Here is a 21,578-nt window from a genome sequence, read left to right as displayed (position 1 = left end):
CTGGGAATGGTGTTTACCAAGGTTAAAATTATGCTGCATGCACTCCTGTAGTCTTGTGTTGTTTGGGGGAATAAGCCCTAATGTCCTAACCAAGGCTTGTTCTGATCCAGTCATGAATTCAAGTCTTTGATATCTACTCCTTACTGAGTTTTAGAAGTTTGAACAGATAAAAAAATATTAGGGTCTAATGTAGTCCCAATGTACATTTCTGAAGTGAGTGAAAAAGACCCATGGAACTGTAGCTAGCCAGAATATTTCCAACTATTTGGATCTTTAGCAGACTAAACGTCCTCACAGGGTTCGGTTGTGATTGTAACAAAGGTTCCTGTTTAATCATCATAACTGTTGTCATTGTTTTTTCTTGCGTGTTGGCCTTTCATCACTGTCATTTTATAAGCACTTCATACTTTGTGCTGTCCAATAGAGTTTGTGGGGAAAAAAGCCCAAAGCTGGTACATTGTCAAAATGTTTGCTTGCGTGTGCCTTTGTTGAGTCCATGCTTATCTCCTCTTTTTCTTTTTCTTCATTTTTTTTTTCAGATGAAAAACCAAAAGGGAGTGTGTCTGTTCGAGTCAATGAAATTGAACAGCTTCTGCAGCTGTAGTGCATCTATGTCAGTCAACGGAAGTACCCTTCATGGAAGCGCTTTCTAGAAATCCGCCTGTAGAAGTTGGACCAGTCATTTGAACGACAACAAATGGGCATCGCACGCAGTCAGTGTAGTGTACAGTAATGGAGCACATACAGAAATCAATTTCAGAGATAACTTGCATTGCCAGGATCATCACGAAGGCATTGGTGTCCGCTGTGTGTGACACCACTGTGCCGAACAACAGTAATAGTTTAGGAATGTACAGTTAGGCATAGAAGCAGTTTCTAAGTTGGGCACAGAAGGCGGGAGTGTTAATTAAATCAGTTTGGAGCACAGAATCTAGGTATCCGTCAAGAGTTGTTTCCCTGGTTTACAAGTGAGGAATTGATTCAGTGTTTATATGCAACGGCCTCAAGCTCGGCAAGAAGTTAGTCAGGAAATGGTGTGAATTCCATCACACCTGTTGACCGCATGCAACTTTACACAGGAGAACAGTTAATGCATTTTGAAAAAAAAAATCTGATTTTGTTGGTGTTCTGGAAATGTTGGTGGTGTTTACATTCAGGATTTACTGTCTCAGGTTTGAGAGATTCACAGTGATGCAGAGCCATTACAAGTGTAATTACACATGTACCGTCTACCGTAAAAGCTTTTTAAAGAGATTGATTTGATAGCTTTGGACTGCTTAGATTGCATTGCCTGTTAGAGTTAGCATTCTAGAGAACTGCTCTGTGGAATTCAATAGACCGAGTGTGATGTTTACTTTGGAAACCTCTGCTCGTACATGTATTTTCATGACAGTCACTGTAAAGAATAGAACAATACATTGATTGGTGAAAACGTTGGTTCATAATTCACATGCACTGTGAGCCTGTGATCTGCAATCCAGATGTCATTGCAAAACATAGCTGGTCCTTGTTGCCATCTGTAGAGTATCACACTAAAGCATGTTAGCAATACAGCCAACCTTGTGGGATGGTGTTCAGTTGAATAGCAGAGCTGTGGTCCTGTCCTTATTTTGCAATCAAGTCCCCATGCAGCGGAAGCCAGAGTATCAGGTAGCCATAGCCATCAAGCCAATTACCAAGGCTGCATTGACATGGAATTTTGACATGTACATGTGGTAATATGAGTAGTCACACCCACAACCTGTCCAAGATACATGTATCTACCAGTATGGTACTGGACTCAAATATTTGCCAAAAGACGTGTCAGAGTCCATGTTCCTTGGCAGGTGTTCAGCATGACCTTCTTTCCAAGTACGTAGACTCACATTCCTACCTGTTATTGAAAGAAATACTAGGCCGATGTATATTGTCTTCATCTAAGTTGCCAGGATACCACCTTTTATTTGAGCATACTTGAAGAACTCTGAAAAGGACGGGACCTCAGCAAGCTTAGTCAGTCGACCATTGTTTGTTTGATGAAAGTTTTGTCCAACTTTTCATCCAAAGTTCTGAGTAGAACTTGTTTGTTGGTCAGACCATATTTTTTGTAATCAACTTGAAAGTCGCCTATTTTAGAAACTATATATTGTTACCTATTACCATGATACAACTCCTAAACACATTCCAGCAATGCAAACTCTACTATATTGTTCAGAAATAAAAATTTCAATGCCATCACATATACCTGTACAGTAAATGCATATGTAAAATACTAAGTAACAAAAAACTGGTTCTAAGTCTTTCATGCATGAATTTAGTGAACTACGTGATTGCATGAGACGTGTTAGTTGCATCGGTGTATCACTCTTTATATTGATGTGTACCTTTGCAATACTTTTAAAAAAAAGAACATATTAGCAATTTTCCTATCCCAAATACTAATTTGATACATTAATATTTCCTCATAGAAGCACATTCCCACCAGTCTTCATTTTATGTATTTATCTAAAACTATATTTTGTTTAGCTTTATTTTGCACTTTTAGTTATGCAGATATATGCTACTCGTTTATGCAAGTTTATTTTTTGTTTCCAGTAGTATGCATGAATGCAAATTTCCTTATTTGTGTTTACCCAATTTCTGTGGTCAGTGTTTTTAGTGTTTCTGCATAATGATAAAGTCAGTCGCAAATTACCAGTACAAATTAAGCAGGCATTTTGTAAGTGGTGTCTGAGTCTGTTATTTTTTGAAACAAGAAATTGGACATTTTTAAATCTAACTTGTACTATTTACTCATGTAGCTTGATATCATTACTTGTGTGTTTCCCAAAGTAATTTGCTTAATCTCCTTGATGTTTGATATCAACTTAAATGTGGAGTAAGATTTTACAAGAAATGTTTACTTCTCGAGTGAGATCAACTGTTTGCCAGTAAAGTTCAGCAACAAAAGGGAATTGGTATGTGACTTTTTCGTCCATGTATTCAGTGATAACTGAATTGTGATCCTTGAAAAAGATATCTTTTATACTAAGTATCAACACTCCCATAAATGGTGGAGTAGCTTTAGATTTTCCGTTGGAGGGATTTATTTTAATGTTGGTGTTTGTGACCTATTACATAAGAATTAAAAAAATATAGCAAAAATCTACTCCTTGCCATTCTATTAATGATCTTACTATTCTGAAACCTTTCAGTGATTACATATAACTGTTTTTATTACATACGTGTAACCAGTTACTGTATTAAAGCTCTTACAGCTATATCAGTGCTAGAAGTTATATTTAGATTCATATACATTTCAGTATAAAATAGATGTAAACATACGTAGTATTTAAGTAAAGTTATGTACTAGAAGATATTAGCATTGGACCAGGTTCTTGAATAACAGTCCATGCTACAAAGCTGGCATGGGTAAAAATGGGCTTTCTTGATGCAGTACGTACCAAGTTATGGAGAAGACGTAACATTTTTTCTTTACCTCATGATGGAACCCAAAACTATTTTAGGTGATACATCAGGTGTTTGCCTTGTTTTATCTTGAATTGGTAGGATTTCTTTAGTTTTTAGAATTTTTTTTCTTAATGTTCAGGATGTACCCACTTCAGAAAACGTTTGACAGCCATAGAATTAGATTCTCTTAGTATGAAGTTGTCCAGTGGCATTGTGGTGGAATGTTTGTCCAAGTCCCAATCATATTGGATCGACCTAAGCCTGAGTACTTTCAGTGTTGACCAAATATTTTGTATGAGTATATTGCGTACGAGTTCTTTTATACAGATTGACAAAATCACCAGATAATGTCCCATTCCTTCAGCAAATGTTTGAATTATGCCTGTACATTTTATGCCTACCGCATACCTGTTTGTCCAGATATTTAACTTTCTGGCCTGTGTACAAATGCCTGAGTGCTCAGGCCACACTGCCTCATTTCTGAGTCTCCATTTTTCTGCTGTACCCCCAATTAATGTACTGGTAGGTCAGACTTGGCAAAGGAATCCATGTCATTTATTAACCCTGGCAAATGGGCTTTCAGTGGTTCGATTTTTGTTTCTGTATTTTGTTCTTTGAATGCAAAATCCTAGATAGAAACCAAAGCTTACATTTTGCCCTATGTGAAGAATGTGTTGTTTTGAGGAAGATTTTATTGATATGTTTGAATCATCTTGAAATAAATTTTAATCAGTGTTTTGAGTTTGTTTACATTGATTTATGTAACTGACTGGTAACATAACTTTTTTTATTCTCTTCTTAGAAGTAAAAATAGACCTTTCTTTCTCTGTAAAGTAATTTGATTTTGTTCTGATCGGATTTGTGCAAGAATTGTTTAATGGGGTTATTTGTGTGCTTTGATTATGCAGTGTTCCGCAAATCATTGACATGATTGTTAAATCATTTGACCAAGTCAAGCAGTTGGTTCTTTTGAATTACTGATTTGGTAATATGATCAACTGATCAATGATTGATCATTATGCAAATTTGAGCTGTTCAGTTGTCATCATAAATCTTAGATCTTACTTGATCAAATTCCTTAAATCAAACCAAATATATTGATTGAAATTCTATGTAACCCTGCAACCTACAGTCTTTGTATTCATATTGGTTATTTTTAGTTGCATGGGCCCTCGCATGCACTCAGAGGCAGCTGTTCATTTTATGTAGTTCAGTGTTAAATGAAGTTTTATTCCTTCAAAGTTTGAAACACTTGGGCCAAGGTTATTTGTTTCTTAGCACGCACTTGTAATTTGCCATTTCATTTCATTGTATCAGGACTTATTCTAGAAGAAAAAAACAGCTAATGAGTAATATTTTCAAGAGAGAAAGGTGTGCGATGTTTAAATATGGCAGGGTTTGGGTGATAATGCAATAGAAAGTCAGTATGATTCCAAATCAAATCATTAAAAGTAGTTCCATTTCTGGTCATGGCAAGTCATTCATATTGGCCAAATGAAAACCCTTCAACTTCAGTTCGTCAGAATTTGCGGGGGTTGACATTAATGGGGGCTACATTAATGGCCATCAGATGAAGACACAAAATGCATTACTGTTTGTGTTACTTGAGAAAAATCTCTGTTGTTACTTATGACTGGAAAAAAATACTTCAATTTATGTACGAGAATAATTTGAAATTTGACTGAAGCAATCACTTAGGAGAAAATTACGGGCCACATTGTTTCTCATTCAGTGTAGATCCTGGTTAATGTTGTAGTCAATCAGGCATTAGATGCAAGTACAAGAGGCTTTCATTCGTGGGATTTCTCAAACTCATGTTTATGTTGAACAAAAGTACCCCAAAAATAAATTGAAGATGGGTAGAGATTAGTTGGAGAACAAACTGGAGGTCAACAGTTGGAGGGAAAGAGTTGAATCAAAATATGCCATTCTGCATTCGCACAAACTTTGAAATCGAGTGCAAAATGCAATAAGAAAAAATTGGATGAAATTGAATAAATAAAGAAAAGAAAATAATCAGACCAGTCTTAGTATGTGTTGCTTATATACGGTGGTTAACATGTTCTGTGTCCAAATCAAGTAGAACTGAATCAAATTTAAGAAAAACAAATCACAGAGTCTGTCAAATAACGCATTCTGGAATGAATGACATTTATTGTGCACCATTTTCACAAAAATAAACGCTAAATACCTTATATACAAATACATGTATGCTTGGCCTTTCTTGTACACTGAACACAAATCTAGGTTTCACACAAGACTGCAAAATGTCACAATACTGGTGGTCAACTGCATGCTAAAGTTCAAGGGAGCAATGTATATATTAGAAAAAAAATAGGATACATTTCTAAAATGTTAGGACGAAGTTTCCAACACATGGAAGGGAAATATACCATACAAATTCACATGGCAATTTAGCTGTCTACACCCTGGCCTTAAAAATTCATTATAATTCGAAATAATGCTGATTTTGAACAAGGTGCCCCTCATCCCACTTTTTTGTAGATCTCAGGAACCAATGCATTTATCATTCCAAAACTTTCCAGGCACAGTAATAGTTTGGTCTTTGAAAATAATCACAAGGGTGTTAAGAAATTCCTGGTCTAGGGTTGGAGTGAGCTTCATGAACAATTTTGCATCCATTGTTAATCTATTGTGTTGAAGAAAAAATATACCACAGAAGAACAAAATATGGTCACATTGTGCTCACATAAGGATATTTTTTATCTACATGGTGAGCTGCTGGGTACATTAACTCTGAAGTAGTGATAAAACGGTCACTTTTCTAGAAGAATGCTTTATAAATGAAATCTTGCAACAAACCACCACATACTTCAAGGTTTTTTTCTTGAGACACTATATCAATAATAAATGTGAACGCCGTGATAATAATTTCATAGGGTGACAGAATGAGTATTGTGTTCCACAGGGTGAAGTCAAACGGAATAGTATACTCAAATCTGTCACTGAATGGAATTTACTCTTTCCAACTACGTGAATGAGAAACATTCATTGTTTGGTTTTGTACAATGCCCGAATAAAATCATTTGTAAACTTTGGTGTACAAGTCCTAGTTTTTATACTCTGTCAGTCCAAAGTAAAAGTGTAAGAGTTTTCACATTCCGCCTTCATATACAAGTGTATGCTTAAACAGATGATCCGTGTGTCTTACAAGTTGCTTGAATCCTTTGATAACCTGTTTAGTTTCCATTACAGAAGTACAACCATTACTTCCGAGTTTGGAAAAATATCTTACAGAAGACAGAATGTTGCAGGTGTTTCACATTTATCGGGACTGGCAAAATTTGTGTGCAATTTTGTGAACAACCGTTAGCGTGCCTTCCACGTGCGTGCAGTGAACTGGTGGGTTTTTATGGACATACCCAGTGGTCATGCTGTTGATCATATCAAATCATTTATGTCACATGATGTAAAATCCACCAATGGGATGACAAGGATTTATTCAGGTGTTGTATTATATCTGACAGTGCATCACAGAGGAGTATATCGTGTGGTTAGGGCCACTCCGTCTTAAGTACACTCGGTGAGAATATTGCAATACACAGCAATTCCTACGCTCAGGCACAACTGTGTAGGGCTGTTTGTGTGCCCTTACATGTAACTTATCCCCAATGCCATTTATCATGGGATGTCCAATCTTTTTGGGAAAATACACAAGAAAAGAAGAGGCAGACAGACAATGCACAAATGTGAAATTTCCGGTACAATTCACAATTGGCAGTTTGGGGAGATTTCTGAAATCCCCTTCAACTGATCAACGTCTGCAGGTAGGGCAATGATAATGATGCCCTACCTGCAGACTCTGATCAACCGAACACCACTAAACAGTAGCCATGAGTTCCTGCAGACAGTCCGGTATCTGTCTGATCATGCCAATGTGCAAAGCCTTAGTAGAGCTATCACACAGCACCCCAAAACAGCTCATGAGGCTCAAGCATGCCTCCCCCTGGTTGTGCCACAGAGGACTGGGATGTATGGCTGTATCAGAGCCTTTAGTTTAAGATGTAGCTGTTTACCATGTTTACTGTATCTCCTTGTTTTAAAAACTGAAAAAAAAATTGGAAATCTCCTTGGTGGGAGGCCCAAGCTCCCTCAAGGGTGCACCGCTGAAGTTCCGAGGAATCCTCGGGAAAAACTGCCGAAGCTACCAAGGACTGCTTAGCAGACTATGCACGTGGGTCCCGCTTTCATATATTTCCGCCTCAGCTTGGCTGGTCTTGCTCTGCTGTGATCCTGATCCTCCTGTTGTGTTGAAAAGTCTAACAGAATGATGCTGAATTTTTTCCCCCAACCAAGGAAATGTTTTTGATACCCCCTGGGCTGGCAATGCAAAACTTAACCTGGCAATGTTTTCATGCGACTGGAAAGAACACCAGCTTTCCGCTATTGAGTGGCTTCATTTCTGTTATTTCTGGCCAAATAAATTGGATGGGGGCCTTACACTCCATCGCAATTTTCTTTACACACTCCTCCTTCCACATGTGTGTGTACACAGCACATTACTTGAAAACATTTCCGAGCATCTTAAGAAATGTAAACTTTGCTTTTGTCCACATCCAACTGGGCTATGGTTGCGCACTCAATGTGCCACTCGAATTTAGGACTTAGCAGAGCCAAAATGATGCAGCAGGATATTCACTTTTAGGCCATGCTTTTGTGTAACACGGCTGGATGTCCAAACGTCTTATGAACACTACTTTTGTATTGGACGGAACATCCCAATTTCTTGATTACCTACACCAAAAGGCATGACCACTCTTGTGTTGATTTTGGGATCTTTTGTTCGCTTCGTTCATCCAGTTAACATATCTACCTGACAACATTCAAGGAATCTCATGGAAAATAGTTCATATAATTGTACATGATGCCACGGACGATAGTTTCAAGGCCTTTCCATCTACATAAGAGTATCGTATCTACAATAGGCCTTTTCACACGAGTGCCGATAACAGAGATCCTATGCATTGAAATCACATTGATGTTACAATTACAGTGATATCGTGTCTTGTGAAGGTCTACCTACAAATGCATGACGGGAAAATCACAGGTACAGCATGATTCTAACATTAAAAACATAGCAAAGTGCCAGCGATGCAATTTGACCACAATTGCAAATTGTGGCAAAATGAGGAACGTCAGTTACGCGATAAACAATGCACCGTCTGAAAGCCCGCGAAGAAATCTCACAAGTTGTAAGATATAGACAGTGTGGCGCTGACTGTCACAGATGTGCAGTTTCGGCACTCGTTTGAAAAGGCCTAATGTTATTTGTTAGGCTAGTCCACGAGGGATTATAGTTTTGCAGGGAAATGTCAAGATTTTTTCAGGCAAATCCATTTGACTGATATGAGGAATTGAGAAATTTCTTAAGTTTTGTGAAAACTGAACTGCAATGACAACATTTGAAATTCAACTGCTATTTCCCAACAAGAAAAACAAAAAAAGTGTTGTATGACAGCCAAATGATTGGTTGCGTAAGTACCTACCTCAAGATCTGCATCTTCTATGTCTTCAAGTTCTCCAGATGATTTCGTTCCAGATGTCTGTAATAGACAAGGAAACAGACATGTCAGGGTATGTTTTCAAAAATGCTCCCAACAAGCTCATTATTAACCATCCTGTAAGTAACCTTCTTCAAAATATCAATCTGCAATGTAAACCTTGCTCTGCGTTCTGAAACAAACACAGGTGTGGGATGACACGCAACTTGAAATTGTTAGGAGGAGAAAAGTGCAAGCCACAATTTTGCACAGGATTTTATGTTTATTTTTTCTTTCACTGTTGAATGAAAATCAGCTGATGTGAGGAAAGCATTGTTTTCAAATTTGCTTGTCTTAAATTGCATAATGTACAAAAAACTGCCATAACATTAATTTAAAAGCAACAAGGACATCATTTGAACTGACGAACCTTTCCTGCCTGCTGTGCTTCATGTGAGTTTTCATTGTGTGAGTTTGCCTCCTGTTGGAACGAAATAAATTCAAACCTTCAATAAAATACATCAGTCTCATTGTAGGACGAACACAGAATACAAATGACCTCGACTCCAACAATAATGTTAAAGCTACCAATGATGCTAGCAACCAGTACTTACTGGACTGGATTTCTGCCGTGTCATCTCCTGATCTATTAGTCTGACTAGATCATCATGGTTCAGCCGCTCTGCATAGCTTCTTGCCGTGTCTTCTGTTGTCTGGTCTGGCAACTGTACAAGCAATGGTGAGTTAACCCTATCAGCCTCAAAACACTATTAGATTGTTTTTTCCAGATGTTGAGTACACATGTGCAATACATGAGGCAAAAATAGTTGGAACACAATAGTAAAAAATCATTTTGATGAAGGTATTCATGTGTTTTTTTTTCTAATTTTGTGAACAGCTGCATCCACATTTCATATCGTAATCAACCTCAGTCTATTTTGAAAGATCTGAATAATTCACGTTCACTTACAGTGACAGTGAAATGCAGGTCTATACCTCCCAGAATCAGTGTGTTAGCTGTGTCTACATGTCCCTTCTCAAGGGCTAGAAAGAGCAGGTTTATTTGAAGGGAATCACTGTCTTCCTGCAAGGAAGAAAATAAATGGAAAAAAAATCAGGCAGTGAATGACAAAATGGGGCTTTGGATTAAAGAGAGCATTCCACACCATAGATGTGACCAGCGTACTACAGTTTATGCCTGGTTTTATGCCTGGGCAGAGCATTGGCATAATGCAGCAATCAAACAACTGAGTTAAAGATGGCCGACAATGACATTACATGTTAAAAGCGATCTTCTTGGTGTGCAAAGAAAAGCAACACATGACTGTAGATAAACAGCATGAATGGACCTACACTGTATCTTAGAGTTCAAGATCTGCCTCAGTATGAATGACAGAAATCACTTGTATGTTACAGTGAAGCACACGGTGGAAAGCATATCTGGCTTGGTTTGTTCAGCTTGTCTGTACTCAAAGCCTGTCGAATCAAGCACGTCTGTTTGGCATAATGATCTGTACGTGCAATGGGCACCCACTGTATATCCAACTTAGTGTACCACAGCCGCAACCCACCCAACAATCGCAGCGTTCATTGTATGTTGGTTGCTGATAAAAGGAAGGGGGTGTTCATGAGAAGTAGATTACACCTGTACCTGGTCCATGCTAACGGCCAACCTGTGCATACCTTGTGAAGTAGGTTGATATTGGCACCATTCCTGATTGCTTCCTGGACACTGTTTGAGTTGCCATCCTGAACTGCTGCCAGTAACCTCTGAAAGATCCAATCAAACCAATTACATATCCATCACATGTACATTTAAAGGAAAAGGAGTCGCTCTTTTTGTGATAATCATCCATGTGTATGACCCATAAATTATCTACCAGATACCAGTAACTGGATTCTCTACAACTCCTCTTCTTCACTGTTACTTTTCAAACTTGAACGTGATCCAAACTATAAAGCTTTGGAAGTTACAGACGACGAAAATTTGAGATTAAGCACTGTTTGTAAGTACATTGCTATCATTTTGCTAGCTAGTAAGTCTTCAGCTTGACGTTGGGATGGTGGGTGACATTGAATGTTATTGAATCCTTTTATGGTGTAGCATGATGTTCACAGTATGGAGTAGACTCTTTTTATCTTGCTATTTTTCCAGCAGTATTTGCGCGCATACCAACTGAAAGCCTGTTGCAATGTTGGATATGCCCGGCTTTCCTTAAGTCAACCACAATTTAGAACATCTCTACAAAAGTTTGATAAATCGTATTTTGGAAGTTTAAGCTTGATAAATTGTATTTCTGAAAGCTTTTGGAAGGAAAATGGGGGAACAGACTGGAGTTACAGAGTCTAATTTCATAATATTGCTAAGCACATGATTTTACGCAAACAGAGACTCCATATATTTCATAAGACCACATAAGCAGTAATCAAAAGACACACATGTACTTACTGGTACCTTGGAGGAAAGTTTGCTTAATTTTTTGGTAGTGACAAAACAAAGGAAGTCTCTCAAGGGCATGCAACCTTAAGCAAAGCCACATCGAGCAACGCCATGACATACCGGTAATGCTAACTGTCAGCTCAATTTCATGCCATAGCGAGCAGACTTCTCTGCTCTCTTTATGTAGCTCCGTGAAATTGGCCCCAGAAGCCAACAGCTCCGCTAATAGATTGGATACATACCTGATTGGCTTGCATCTTTTTCTCTATCACTGCAACCAATGATTTCAGTTCTTTCTCTTTAGCAATATCCAGGGCTGTCCGCTCTTGCTTATTCACCTATGGAGTATTGAAGAGACAAGCAATCGTATCTTCACTTTGGCAACATACAATGTACCGGTAGTGAGTAACACATAACTGGCTTGATTTGCTTGACCTTGTATATGTACAGAGGAGGTAATGGGAACCAAATACAAAAACTGAACTATCTAAATTATTTCAGTTCATGTATCTGGCGGAGCAAACTTGTGTGCTCGGTTTCTACTTGGGGGGGTGCACTACCTGTATGCCCATCAAGGTTTTTGGTTCACCCATTCTCAATAAACAGAATACAAGCAATGAAGTCTTCAGCTGTGCTTATTGCTGCCAAATTGCCCCTATTCATAACAACAATGAGATTTTCACTGAGTGTAACGGTCATCACTCAGCCATGACTGGTGAAGGTGGATAGGCTTCAGAAGCTCACTGTGGAGCAATAAAAGCAATTTGCAACTTATTTAGGGAAGGAGGAATAATTTGGCATGAAGCTATAAGCTGTACCAGAATGTTTTTTTCAAAAATCGTTTGTTTTTTTTTCTAAGGAAACTGGATAGTCTAAGTCCTAAAACCTGAAGATTGCAGTCCAAGATAGGCAGACAATGACTGACCTTGCAGAATTAGTGCACTCTGAGGTGTAGATTTGCACAACCCGAAAGTATGGGAACAGGTCAACTCGTACCATGGACAACTCATACCATCAACTCAACGTAACTGTACTAACTCGTACATATGCCAAGTCGCACCTTGGACAACTTGTACCTTCGCTTATGAGTCAACTCCTACCTTCACAGAAATCAGAGTTTGCTCAGAGCATATTATTGTAATTAACTTGAACAATAATTTGATTTCTTAGTCATGTGTTCATCACGTACATGTAATTTGCTGTTTTGGCTACACTGCCTTATGGCATTATTGCAACTAGAACGGCAGAGCCACCATGGCTCGCTGCTCGTTATGAATTTGAATTTCTTTCCTGTAACAACAGCTTACATGTACGTTAAGAGACATCCAAGTTATATAAATATGGTTACTAAATTAAACATGAAAATACTAGCTTCATCCAAATCTTTTTCAAGATTGGTGGACATACGACTGCAATACAGATGTAAAAGATATTTTATCAACCTTAGCGATTAAATTCATTATGCTCTAGGAGAAAAAACCTAGTTAGTGCTGTGTGCAGACTGTGATATGAAAGGCACCTGTTGTTTAAAAACAATCAACAAAGACCACCAACAAGGGAGATACAGGTACAAAGGCTTCACAGTTCTTTACAGGAGAGAGGAATGCTTAAAGAATGTGGGTCCAGTAAAGTCAGACTAGACCTGGATGATTATAAGTAGTGCATTTGTGAGTTTTGCACTTTATATCCAACCCCCATCATCCTATCCTCTACAATTCTACCCCCCCATCATCCCTTATCTACCAATGTCTACTCCAGCCCTAATCCCATCTATCTCCACCCCTCCGTCATCCTGTCCATCCCTTACTCTGCCCCCTCCCCATCATCCTATCCATTTCCAACTTTGTCCCCTCCCCATGACCCTATGAGGCTATCCATTTCGTACTCCGCCCCTCCGCATCATCCTATGCATCTCCTACTCCGCCCCTCCCCATCATCCTATCCATCTCCTACTCTGCCCCCCTCCCCATTATCCTATCCATCTCCTACTCTGCCCCCTCCCCATTATCCTATCCATTTCCTACTCCGCCCCCCTCCCCATTATCCTATCCATCTCCTACTCCGCCCCCCTCCCCATCATCCTATCCATCTCCTACTCCACCCCTCCCCATCATCCTATCCATCTCCTACTCTGCCCCCTCCCCATTATCCTATCCATCTCCTACTCTGCCCCCTCCCCATTATCCTATCCATTTCCTACTCCGCCCCCTCCCCATTATCCTATCCATCTCCTACTCCGCCCCCTCCCCATCATCCTATCCATCTCCTACTCCACCCCTCCCCATCATCCTATCCATCTCCTACTCTGCCCCCCTCCCCATTATCCTATCCATCTCCTACTCCGCCCCTCCCCATCATCCTATCCATTTCCTACTCCACCCCTCCCCATCATCCTATCCATCTCCTACTCCGCCCCCTCCCCATCATCCTATCCATTTCCTACTCCGCCCCCCCCCATCATCCTATCCATCTCCTACTCCGCCCCTCCCCATCATCCTATCCATCTCCTACTCCACCTCTCCCCATCATCCTATCCATCTCCTACTCTGCCCCCCTTCCATAATCCTATCCATCTCCTACTCCACCCCTACCCATCATCCTATCCATCTCCTACTCCGTCCCCTACCCATCATCCTATCCATCTCCTACTCCACCCCTTCCCCATCATCCTATCCATCTCCTACTCGCCCCCTCCCCATCATCCTATCCATCTCCTACTCCACCCCCTCCCCATCATCCTATCCATCTCCTACTCCACCCCTCCCCATCATCCTATCCATCTCCTACTCCGCCCCTTCCCCATCATCCTACCCATCTCCTACTCTGCCCCCTACCCATCATCCTATCCATCTCCTACTCCACCCCCTCCCCATCATCCTATCCATGTCCTACTCCTTCCCTCCCCATTATCCTATCCATCTCCTACTCTGCCCCTCCCCATCATCCTATCCATCTCCTACTCGCCCCCTCCCGATCATCCTATCCATCTCTTATTCCTTCCCTCCCCATCATCCTATCCATCTCCTACTCCACCCCTCCCCATCATCCTATCCATCTCCTACTCCGCCCCCTCCCCATCATCCTATCCATCTCCTACTCGCCCCCTCCCCATCATCCTATCCATCTCTTATTCCTTCCCTCCCCATCATCCTATCCATCTCCTACTCCACCCCTCCCCATCATCCTATCCATCTCCTACTCCGCCCCCTCCCCATCATCCTATCCATCTCCTACTCCGCCCCCCTACCCATCATCCTATCCATCTCCTACTCCACCCCCTCCCCATCATCCTATCCATCTCCTACTCCACCCCTCCCCATCATCCTATCCATCTCCTACTCTGCCCCCTCCCCATCATCCTATCCATCTCCTACTCGCCCCCCTCCCCATCATCCTATCCATCTCTTATTCCTTCCCTCCCCATCATCCTATCCATCTCCTACTCCACCCCTCCCCATCATCCTATCCATCTCCTACTCTGCCCCCTCCCCATCATCCTATCCATCTCCTACTCGCCCCCCTCCCCATCATCCTATCCATCTCTTATTCCTTCCCTCCCCATCATCCTATCCATCTCCTACTCCGCCCCTCCCCATCATCCTATCCATCTCCTACTCCGCCCCTCCCCATCATCCTATCCATCTCTTATTCCTTCCCTCCCCCATCATCCTATCCATCTCCTACTCCGCCCCTCCCCATCATCCTATCCATCTCCTACTCCGCCCCCCTCCCCCATCATCCTATCCATCTCCTACTCCGCCCTTCCCCATTATCCTATCCATCTCCTACTCCGCCCCCTCCCCATCATCCTACCCCATCATCCCAACCTTGTCCAGCATTTCATCTATTTTCTGCATACATGTACCTTGTCCCCATGATCCTCCTCCAACAAGTACCCCTCCCCCATTCTAATCTGTCACTTGGAGTCCCCCCCAACAATTTCCCCACATACTGTACATGTACATTAGTATGTGTCTAAACACTGTCTATACATATACACGTGCATGTACATGTACATTACTGGAGTGCTCAGTACATATGTACATGTATGTACTACAGGGTTAGTACACAATACAACTCAAAACATTAACATTCAACTTTTATAATTAAATTACTTAATTTTTTCATTAAATTCATAAGTTTCTAAGCATTAATGCCATATAACACTATTTACACACTGATGGAATTCCAAGAGGAAGCAAACAAGCACTCAGTGGCACATTTTAACACCTATGGACGTGCAAGGAAAAACTTTAACATTTGAGGACGGCCGGCCGGACGGACAGAAGACAGAAATCGATATTACATAGGCTTGCATTTGCTTCGCAGCTCACCAAAAATTACATTAAAGTGAGATGCGTCAATGTCGTGCATATGCAAGCGCGGTCAGGCAACTGACACTAATCAACATGGCCAGCCATTGTTGCACGCATTTCAGAATCTTTACCAAGCAGTTTTAATTTACTTCAAAGTTTATAAAGCAATGTCAGTTGTAGCTTGTCCAAAAAAAAAAATTTTCATAAGGAAGGCAACCAGCCCCCCCAAAAATTTAAAAATGAGACCAGAAACATTTCCAAAAGAAATCCAGACATAACAAGTTTTATTAAGTACACCCCCCCAAAAAGTTACTAAACAAAGCAATCATTCCCCTGCAAAATGAAAAAGTCTAATTACATTATCCCAGACCCATAAGAATAAATTGAAGCCCCCCCCAAAGAATTTAGGGTTTAGTAAAGCGCCCCCAAAGCAATGTTAATAAAGAAGTCAAGTTGGTAAACAGTCGGGTTGTTCGACATCCGTCACGTAAACTGACAGTGCAAATGCCCACTGCAGGCACTATGCAGAAAATCATGCTAGTGCTCGAGATCTCTCCGGGAGATTTATGAAGATTTTTCCTTGATATGTTTGTCAAATCTGATCTTAAACATACTGAAAAGGAAGAGCAAAAAGTTACAACCAAACTGATAACATGAAGGTACAAGTGGTCCTAACTCAAGGTACGAGTTGCCCAAGGTACGAGTTGTCCCAGGTACGAGTTGCCCACGGGACGAGTCGTCCAAGGCACGAGTCATCCAAGGAACGAGTTGCCCAAGGTACGAGTTGACCCGAAAGCGAAAGTATTCATTCATAGTATATAAGGAGATTGCACTGGGATGTCCAGGCAAATAGAGTAGAATGCTAATTTTTTTAAAGAAACTACAAAACTACTGGAAGTCTTGGCCCTCTTTAGAAGTCCGACTTCACTTTGAAATGTCACTTTCTTTCAAGACAACCAGAGAAAGTTACCGCTTAAAAAGAAATCCCATATACCAATCATCTACCGCAATACCTTGCGGAATACCTTGAGGAATACCTTTTTTGGGGGGCATCAATTCCTTGAGTTTGCTCAAGTTCAAATGATCCTTTTCATGGCAACTCACCATAATAGTAACACTGAGATCAGCTCCTCTGTTTACCAGAAGACTTGCTACATCCACATACTCCTTGTCCACTGCCATAATAAGCAGGGTGCGCTTTGAGAGGTAACCACCTTCACTTTCATTCACATCGGCCCCTTTGTTCAGAAGAGCTTCAACTTGAAGAAGGTCACCTCGATTCACAGCCTCAATGACTGACTGAAATGGTGATCATCAACAATGGCATGCAATTTATCACTGAAACATGATACCTGCTGTGAACTGACGAAATAAAGTTCAGCGTAACATTTACTGAAATCAGAATACTTATGAGACTATTGGGCCAGCTGAAACTGTAAAGTATATGAATATAATACTTCTAAAAATAAGGAAGGTTTGTTAGTGTGAATTCATTACTACCCACATGCCAAAGTTTTCACTGTTTATAACTTAAATTCAAAGGAAAATCATTAAATTATTTGTAATTATTCTTAGATCCTTTTAAAGGATTAAGAGGGCTGTTTGGCTGAATTTCCATCAAACTACATGTATTTGGGGTCAGAATGAACAGCTGTTAAAAGATATCAACAATTTAACAGAGCTTTCTGTTGACATCTTCAAGTTCTGACAAACATTTTTTTGAGCAAACAGTGATGGAAACAATGTTATTAAAACAATTTGGCTTACCTCCCGAAGTTTCTGCCGTAAGCTCCAATGGCTCATGGTTCAATTTGGAGGCTCCTTGTTTAAATTACTGGTACATGTACAATACACCAGATTGAAGCTGTTGAAGAGGAAGGAAATAAGTGTTTACCATAGCAACTGTCTCAGAAACCAGTAGTAGGCCAAATGGAACCCAGAAAGTGTTCCATACGCGGACATCACGTGGCACTCTGTGCACAAAACCTATGAGATGGTATATGTGCATGTATAAAAAATGTTACATTTTTAAGTAAACACTTCAATATTTTCTCTGTTAACCTTGAACAAGATAAGATTTTCAAGTTTTTCTGTTTTCAAAATTCTTCAAAAATTATAAATGCAAAAACATGAGGAAATAAAATCAAAATTCTTCAAAGATTATAATTACGGCTAGTGGATCATTAGGGAGACATTTCCATTGAACATGGACAAAATTTTTCCAACTTTACTGGTCCCATAATTCAATATTCCTTAATCTGACCTGAACCAAACTTTCTATGTTTTCATTTTAGGCCCTAAACTATCATCTCTCAAAATACGGACAGTAAAATTCGGCCTCCTTCGGGTAGTTTGAAAATAGGGAGACACTGAAATGTCTCCCTAAAAGCCAATGTCTCCCTAATGCTGAAAAATGTACCACAAAATGTAAATATTTACATAACATAAACAAAATTATTACAATTAGTTACTACTGCTATGAATAAAACAAAATTTGAAAGTAGATTGAAATGAGTGTCCTAAATTATTTTAAGTGCACATATGTGTACATGCATGTATGAGAAAAAATGCATGTAATGTTTGGTTTACCATGGGCCCTGTTTTTGTATTTACCACGGTGAACTTGTGGCTGCTGACACTTCCCGCAATGTACATGTACATCCAGTAGCCTACATGTACATCATGGACTGTACATGTTACACGCGGCCTTATACCGTGTATACGATGTTACATTTAGCATTGCGAGGTACATGTGGGTACATATACCGGGCTGATACATGTATTACCATGGTTACTTACATGATGGCTGTGATATTGTACCGGTACATATAGCAGTTACACGTATTCCCCACTAGGTTCAAGTTATATCATGTAATTTGTTACATGCAGATATCGAAAACATCGGAACACGCGGCATCGTCGGATCGGGTGCGATACTTCTATCCGGCACGGTTACCATGCATCATCGCTAGCGCTCGATGTGTTCCTTTCTCCATGGTAAACTTGCCCAAGTCCTTCGCTGAGAATCCTACAACTAGACTGCGTCCCCCCCCCACTCGGGCCGTCAAGGTCGCAAATAAAATTTACAAACAAATGAAAAAGTGACTTCCAACAAGTACCAAAATTACCACCTCAACCAGCTTGCAATTTAATGATACCCATTAAGGCAAGATCGTGACACGGGTACAAATGCTACGTGGGGCCGTCCATAAAGCACTGTATACGATACAGGCATACGAAGGGGGGGTGTCGTTGCGTTTACCATGCATACAGAGGGGAGGGTGGTTTAAGCCACTGCGTACGTACGCAAACCAAAAATCTGCCTAAACCAAACCAAAAATCAGTCTCCATCATATCAATAGACTTTCTCATACAAATAAATAGTAGAATCAAATTTTATGCGTCGAAATTCAAACACAGTATCTTCAACTGTCCACACCACCATTAACCTCCCCCCCCGTGCCAACGCCCATTATAAGTAAATCGCAACATTGCTCATGAAACAAAAACGAGCAGCGTCCTCCAGAATTGTGGAATGCGTACGCGTACGTAAGGGGGGAGGGGGCCTGAAACGTCGGCATTTCGTGCGTACGTACTTTATGGACGGCCCCCTGGGGGAGGCGTGGGGGGTAGTATAGGGCGTCCGTAGTTCATTCTAGGTTGCTCTCTCCCCCTCCCTCCCCCTCCCTCCACCTCTCTCTCTCTCTCTCTCTCTCTCTCTCTCTCTCTCTCTCTCTCTCTCTCTCTCTTATTTTTTTTACTTTTTGGGATGGCTCATTGGGGGACAAATAGGCCTACATAAAAAAGTTACTGGCTATCGCCCAGAAATTTTTAAGACTTTCATTTTTTTTTCAGCAGAAAATTTCACATAGGGTTGGCGGCATAAAAATGGATTTTTCCTCGGTCGAAGTCAAAACTAGGGATCGGTCGGAAATGAACACCGCAACCAAAGAATGAAAAACCTTTATTTTTAATTTTTGCCCTATTCTTAATTACTTCATCGGGTGATAATAGTGTCTAAAAGCCACCTGCTCCTCAATATCACACTTTATCCTGCGCATATCCCAAGCACGTAATATCTGTCTGACTAAACTCATGCATGCTCGTCCGATCGTTGGTCAGGTTAAACAAAAAAACCTGCAAATTGATATATGCGCATCACGGCGATTAAGCGCCTGTATCTTGCGTCATTGAAGCCTGGGCAATGCCCATTAGATCTGGAGAGCTAGAATGATCAATCATAAAGGACGATACCCTCCCCAACTCTCTGCATCAGATCGGTCCCCATCCAATATCTTAATTACAGCAAAAGCAGCATTTGAAAATTTAAAAAAAGAGATGTGTGACATATTGTAGCTGGTTCACGAATACTTTCTGTGAGGCATCCAAAACATGGCTTTCCCATTAAAATGACAAATGGCATAATTCTACGAGACTCGTTTCATCAATCGATCTACCCAACCGAATTATCTCCAGGTGGTTTCCTGCGAAGACGTTAATCTAGGATATTACTTTAATGAGAATTAGAACATGGTTTATAGGGCCATGGGCGGACCCAGAGCCAACGTTTTAGAAACGCCGAACTTTTTTTGGGGGGGGGGGCGGCAAAAATTTGGAATTTTTGTTACCTTTATAGCCTTTTAAAAGGGTAAGGCAACAGTTTGAGGCTTTTTACAATTTTTTGGATGGAAAGGAACTAGAGACAAAAATCGCCTGTCTCTCATTATTTTTCAAAAAATTCTTTAAGGTCTTTTTTGTTGGGGGGGTCATGGCCCCAATAGCCATAGGTGAGAGTAAGTCAATTTCTGCAAGTCCAAGTCAAGTCACAAACCATTTTTTTTGCAAGTCCAAGTCAAGTCATAAGTCAAACACTGGTAGTTACAAGCTTGTCAAGTCACAAGTCGCAAAAATAGCGAATCTAGTCCAAGTCAAGCGGACTCGACGGTCGACAACCTCTGCCAACAGGATCTACCATTGTACAAAACAGAATGATCTTACTGACAAATCCATGGTCTACACAATTCTGTTTTGGTGTGTTTCCACTTGAAATTAAAATGACACACCATATAACACCATGGCTGATGGAATCGTACCATTAATGACTTGTTACCTTCTGGTGATCCGTTGCCTTGTGACTGGAAATATCAAGATCTGATGAGGTCGCCGTCCACTCACGTTTTAGTACTCCATACAGTACCCACAGACGTTGAAGCTCGTGTCGTTTGCCCCACACATCGACAGATCAACGTACATCGCCACCGTCTAAAAATGTGTGCTTTTCTGATTATAATAGGACCTGGCAACGCCAGGATATTTACAGTTGCTCAAACATCCATGAAATTCATTTCTGAGCACATTGAAAAACCACTGATGGGCACCGTCTTTTTGAAACCGCTGACAATAGATTTGGAGATGCTGTGGTAAATATTTCAATGGATTATGGTAGGTTTATTGATCCGTGGTAGTTGCCACAACATCAATACATACCATCCACTGATACAGGAGATAACAAAAGACTGGAAGCGGTCGACCCGAACCTCTGTAATCCCAACTGCGTGCCGGGTAAACAGTCATATCCCGAGGCTGGGACTGGCGTTATGCATCGCTCCATATTTGCTTTGGATTTTTTGTAGAAGGTTCACTGGCGTAGCTAGGCAGCAGCGTGTTTGGCAGAGACACAACCCCTACATTAATACGACCAAACTATTCATTTTATCAGCAAAAACACGTATGTCCATACAATTAGGATTTATCGAATCATGAGCATGATGAGTAAGGTACTTTTCAGTAAGAAAGTCCACCAAAACCCTCGAACCGTTTCCATTCCAAACAGTCATATTGACATGTCGTTCGCAACTCATCTCACAGGACCTGCTCGAGGAGTTAGAAAAA

General features: G+C 40.6%; 2 protein-coding genes across 13 annotated transcripts in view; one reads left to right on the top strand and one right to left on the bottom strand.

Annotated features, from left to right (window-relative positions):
• The window catches only part of LOC110973037 (uncharacterized), a 63,298-nt gene extending 57,850 nt beyond the window's left edge, over nt 1-5,448 (top strand). For all 10 annotated transcript variants that reach the window (XM_022223456.2, XM_022223457.2, XM_022223454.2 and 7 more), the window contains one exon: nt 540-5,448. In XM_022223456.2, coding sequence (XP_022079148.2) covers nt 540-604 — 65 coding nt within the window. In that variant the 3' untranslated portion in view covers nt 605-5,448. The remainder of the gene's footprint in view (nt 1-539) is intronic.
• A 115-nt stretch (nt 5,449-5,563) lies between these two features.
• LOC110973038 (uncharacterized) lies at nt 5,564-21,218 on the bottom strand. Of its 3 annotated transcripts, none has more exons than XM_022223461.2 (10): nt 20,780-21,218; nt 17,454-17,550; nt 16,791-16,985; nt 11,613-11,708; nt 10,614-10,700; nt 9,901-10,014; nt 9,545-9,655; nt 9,361-9,411; nt 8,937-8,993; nt 5,564-7,692 (listed from the first exon to the last, which is right to left on the bottom strand). In XM_022223461.2, exons 2-10 carry the CDS (start codon nt 17,487-17,489, stop codon nt 7,609-7,611), a joined length of 831 nt encoding a protein of 276 aa, XP_022079153.2. In that variant the 5' UTR covers nt 17,490-17,550; nt 20,780-21,218; the 3' UTR covers nt 5,564-7,608. The 3 variants fall into 3 exon arrangements, with proteins under 3 accessions (XP_022079153.2, XP_022079152.2, XP_022079151.2); XM_022223460.2 differs by having other exon boundaries at nt 20,797-21,218; XM_022223459.2 differs by lacking the exon at nt 20,780-21,218 and adding an exon at nt 18,486-18,890.
• Nucleotides 21,219-21,578: the final 360 nt, after the last annotated feature.

Source organism: Acanthaster planci, linkage group LG03 (genome assembly GCF_054643075.1).
Source record: "Acanthaster planci isolate LZ-2023a linkage group LG03, COTS_SCS, whole genome shotgun sequence".
Classification (NCBI taxonomy): Eukaryota; Metazoa; Echinodermata; class Asteroidea; order Valvatida; family Acanthasteridae; genus Acanthaster; species Acanthaster planci.
This window is presented reverse-complemented; position numbering and strand designations above follow the sequence as displayed.